Source organism: Nomascus leucogenys, chromosome 20 (assembly GCF_006542625.1).
Source record: "Nomascus leucogenys isolate Asia chromosome 20, Asia_NLE_v1, whole genome shotgun sequence".
NCBI lineage: Eukaryota > Metazoa > Chordata > Mammalia > Primates > Hylobatidae > Nomascus > Nomascus leucogenys.
In genome coordinates, this window is record NC_044400.1 from 77,699,752 (window position 1) to 77,704,672 (window position 4,921).

The 4,921-nt window shown below is 47.0% G+C and overlaps 1 protein-coding gene across 1 annotated transcript; it reads left to right on the top strand.

Annotated features, from left to right (window-relative positions):
• Positions 1–3,331: 3,331 nt before the first annotated feature.
• Positions 3,332–4,612, top strand: BLOC1S4 (biogenesis of lysosomal organelles complex 1 subunit 4). The gene has a single exon (XM_030801282.1). It carries the CDS (start codon positions 3,457–3,459, stop codon positions 4,114–4,116), a length of 660 nt encoding a protein of 219 aa, XP_030657142.1. The 5' UTR covers positions 3,332–3,456; the 3' UTR covers positions 4,117–4,612.
• The last annotated feature ends 309 nt before the right edge of the window (positions 4,613–4,921 follow it).

Here is a 4,921-nt window from a genome sequence, read left to right on the forward strand (position 1 = left end):
CCCAGTTTTAAAAAAATTTTTTTAGAGACGGGGGTCTTGCTATGTTGCCCAGGCTGGTCTGAAACTCTTAGCCTCAAACAATTCTCCTGCCTCTTCCTCCCAAAGTGTTGGGATTACAGGCATGAGCCACTGCAGCTGGCCTTATATCCTTTATAAGGGTACTAGTCACATTCATGAGGGCTCTGACCCCATGACCAGATCACTTCCCAAAGGCCCCATCTCCTGATATCATCACTGTGTTAGGCTGTTCTCACATTGCTATAAAGGAATATCTGAGACTGGGTAATTTATGAAGAAAAAAGGCTTAATTGGCTAAGGGTTCTGCAGGCTGTACAGGAAGCAGGGTGCTGGCATCTGCTTGGCTTCTGGGGAGGCCTCAGGAAACTTAACAATCATGGCAGAAGGCAAAAGGAGAGCAGGCATGTCACATGACTGAAGCAGGAGCAAGAGGTGGGAGGAGGTGCCACACACTTTAAATGACTAGATCTCACGAGAACTCACTCATCACAGGAACAGCACAAAGGGGATAGTGCTAAACCATTCATGAGAAATCTGTCCCCACGATCCAGTCACCTCCCACCAGGCTCCAGCTCCAACACTGGAGATTACATTTCAACATGAGATTTGGGCAGGACATCCAAACCCTATCAATCACCTTGTGGGGTAGAATTTAAAGATACGAATTTGGATGTGAGGACACAAACATTCAGACCATAGCATTATCTTATGTCGTTTCAGTTTAGTATCTTACATGAGGTTGCAGTCAACCTATCAGCTGGGGCTGCAGTCATATCTGAGTTTGAATGAGGATGGAGCATCCACTTCCAAGATGACTTACTCATGTGGTTGTTGGAAAGAGGCTGTTTTTCCCTAGCTGTTGGTCTCAGCTCTTTGTTATATGGGCTTCTCCATGGAGCTGCTCACAACGAGGCAGCTGGTTTCCCCAGAGCAAGTGGTTTGTGAACCCCCAATATCTGAGACATGTCTCAGTTAATTTAGAAAGTTTATTTTGCCAAGGTTGAGGATGTGCACCCGTGACACAGCCTCAGGAGGTCGTGATGACATATGTCCAAGATGGTCAGAGCACAGCTTGGTTTTATACATTTTAGGGAGACATGAGACATCAATCAACATATGTAAGATGAACGATGGATTGGTCCGGAAAGGTGAGACAATTCAAAGCAAAGGCAGGACAACTCGAAGCGGGGAGCGGGCTTCCAGGTCTTGGGCAGATGAGAGAAAAATAGTTGCATTCTATTGAGTTTCTTTTTTTTTTCTTTTTTTAAAATTCTATTTATTTATTTATTTATTTTGAGATGGAGTCTCACCCTGTTGCCCAGGCTGGAGAGCAGTGGCGTGATCTCAGCTCATTGCAACCTCCGCCTCCCAGGTTCAAGCAATTCTCCTGCCTCAGCCTCCCGAGTAGCTGGGATCACAGGTGTGTACGACCACAACCGGCTAACTTTTGTATTTTTAATAGAGACAGGGTTTCACCATGTTGGCCAGGCTGGTCTTGAGCTCCTGATCTCAAATGATCCACCCACCTTGGCCTCCCAAAGTGCTGGGATTACAGGCTAAGCCACGGCACCTGGCCATTTTGAGTTTCTGGTGAGCCTCTCCAAAGGAGGCAATCAGATACGCATTTATCTCAGTGAGTGGAGAAGTGACTGTGAATAGAATGTGAGGGAGGTTTGCCCTAAGCAGTTTCCAACTTGACTTTTCTTTTAGCTTAGTGATTGTAGGACCCCAAGATTTATCTTCCTTTCGCAGGTTGGAGGGAAAGAGATGCCACACTACCTTTTATGAACTAATGTCCAAATCATACATCATCACTTCTGTCTTTTTCAGTTTATTATCAGCAAATGAAGTCACTAAGTCCAGTACATAATCGACAAGAGGGAATACACAAGAGTGAGAATAGCAGGAGGAAGAAATCACTGGGAATCATCTTGAAGGCTGGCTAGCAATCACAGTTTGCCCTCTGACTACCAATTCTTCATGCCATTTTAACGTGCTAACCACACTCCCCTCTATCCAAGGTCCCCACAAGTTACATTTTTTAAAATCTCATGTAGTTTTAGGCATTACTTTCCTATTGTCACATTAGCTTTAAGTCCAGAATTTTGTCTTCTAAATTAGATCAGATGTAGATGAGGCTTTCTGAGCATAGTTCCTTAAATTCAGCTCCTAGAGTACAATTCTTCTTGATCTGTAGACTTTTGAAACTAGGGAGACAAGTTCTCTGCCCCCATGCCTCGAATACACAATTGTGGGGCTGGCACAGGATAATCACTATAGACCTGTTCTGCTCCACTACCACTATATAGCCACTACCACTCCTGTTCAAAAAGGGGGAAATTGGAAGTACAAACAAGTTGCCAGCCCACAGTAACTCTGCCATCCAGTCTCAAGGTCTAGGACTCCATGACTCCCAGTTCCACCATCTGGGCTCCTGGTTTCATGCTCTGAGTTATACTTCCTTTTTCATGAAATGTAGCATGTGTTTGCCAATGAGTCTTTTTCTCGGTCTCACTCCTGCTTGTAGAAGTTTGGGGAGAGGGGATCCAAAGGCCTGTACCTTTCAGTCCAATCTGCAATGTTTGTGTCAATATAATTATCTTTAAAAAAAACTTTATAGGTCTCCCGTGAATCTCATCGGGATTCACTCCGTTAGACAAAAGTGCTACCTACAAATCCCTTTGAGATAAGTCCATCTCTATCTTGGGCTTCTGCTAATACTGACGAACAAGGCTTAAGCCTTCTGGAGGTCTTGTGGTTTGATTGATGGACTCTGTGAACCACACCATTAATCTCTTTAAGGAGGTGTTAGTCTAACTGAATGGTATCCTGAGGCACCATCTTTGCTTTTTCTGAGATTTTAAAGGATTTAACCTTCACATCTCAACTGCATATTTGTTTTTTTCTGGCAGTACCCTGGATTTGGTATTTGCTTGGAAACTATTACTATTTCTTAGTTTTACACCATTTACAATCAGACGAAGCTGAGGACTTTAAAAAATCATCGAAAGTCGTCAAGGTCCATCCTTTTGTGTTTCGTCTTGCTTATCTCATTTATTTTACTATAAACAGCAAAAAGAAATGAAGGACAGGAGGGAGACTTTCATGGGTGCTGGACATGTCCTACCTGTTGGTCTGGGTAGAAGATGCATGGTTGTATGGATGTGTACAAAGTCATCAATGTGCACATTTAAAATACATGCACTGTATTGTATTCCTGCTATACCTTCGCTTAAAAAAAAAAGGTTGTGAGTTCGGGCGTGAGAAAACCGCGGCGCGCATGCGTGAGCGTGAACGCGCTGGGAGGCCAGAAACAAAGGTGGATGCGCGTGCACAGACACCCTCGCAGGCCGCCGGAAGCAAAGGCGTGAGCGCGCGTGCGTGCGTGAGCGCGCGGAGGCCGGAAGCGAGCGCTGCACAGTCGGGTGGTCGCGGGCCATGGAGGGTAGCTCTTCGGATGGCGGAGCGCCGCCGGAGGGGCTGGCGGAAGAGGCCGAGCCTCAGGGCGCCGCCTGGAGCGGGGACAGTGGCACTGTGTCCCAGAGCCACAGCAGCGCCTCGGGGCCGTGGGAGGACGAGGGCGCGGAGGACGGCGCGCCGGGCCGCGACCTGCCGCTGCTTCGCCGCGCCGCTGCGGGCTACGCCGCCTGCCTGCTGCCCGGGGCCGGGGCCGGGGCGCGGCCCGAGGTCGAGGCCCTGGACGCGAGCCTGGAGGACCTGCTCACCAGAGTGGACGAGTTCGTGGGCATGCTGGACATGCTTCGCGGCGACTCGTCCCACGTCGTCAGCGAGGGTGTGCCGCGCATCCACGCGAAGGCCGCCGAGATGCGGCGCATCTACAGCAGGATCGACCGTCTGGAGGCCTTCGTGAGGATGGTGGGGGGCCGCGTGGCCAGGATGGAGGAGCAGGTCACCAAGGCCGAGGCCGAGCTGGGCGCCTTCCCCAGGGCGTTCAAGAAGCTGCTGCACACGATGAACGTGCCCTCGCTCTTTAGCAAATCTGCTCCCTCGAGGCCACAGCAAGCCGGCTACGAAGCCCCCGTCCTGTTTCGGACGGAAGACTACTTCCCTTGTTGCAGTGAAAGGCCTCCGCTCTGACGGCCTGACCACTGCGGCAAGAGGACCCCAGCTGGGGTGCTTACTTCCAGTATGAAGTGAATTGCAAATCCTGCTCATGGACATATGTGATGTTGGAGTGTGGGATTTTAAAGTTTACTTTCTGCAAACTCTCCGTAGTATATTCATGATTCAGTGTAGAATGTATAGACTTTATGTCTTCCAATTTAAAGAGACAGGGTCTTGGTATGTTGCCCAGACTGTTCGGAAACTCCTGGGCTCAAGTGATCCTTCCACCTCAGCCTCCCCAGTAGCTGGGACTACGGGGTCGCCACTGCACCCAGCTTGTGTCTTCCATCTCTAATCAGAAAGCTGCTTGGCGAGGGCATGGGGAGTCAAACTGAATGAACTTTTCTCTGCACTGTGGCAAAACTGTTATTTTTATGGATTTTACTAAACGGCGTTACCTTTTCAAGATTTATATGTTTGTATAATCATAAGAAAATGGAGCCATTAAAGCCTTATTATTCAATCCTAATAGTCATTCAGTTTTCTAGAACCTACTTTTAGGGTAAATGGTACATTTTAAAATATTATATTAAACCTCGTATAGCGTGGATTGTAAGCCAAAGGAAATGGTACAATTTCTGAGAATATGTTGATTTTTTGTGACTAATTCCAAAGTTGTATTTGAAAGTATGACCTCACAGTCTTCATTTGTCCATAGCAAACATATATATGTGTATGTGTATGTATGTATATATATATATATATATATATATATATGTGGGTTGCCAATGTTTGGTTTATAATTTAAATATTAATAGAAATTTTGAGTTTTATTGGA

Bases quoted from the DNA above. Each gene is read 5' to 3' on its own strand.
- BLOC1S4 (XM_030801282.1), top strand. From the start codon at position 3,457: ATGGAGGGTAGCTCTTCGGATGGCGGAGCGCCGCCGGAGGGGCTGGCG.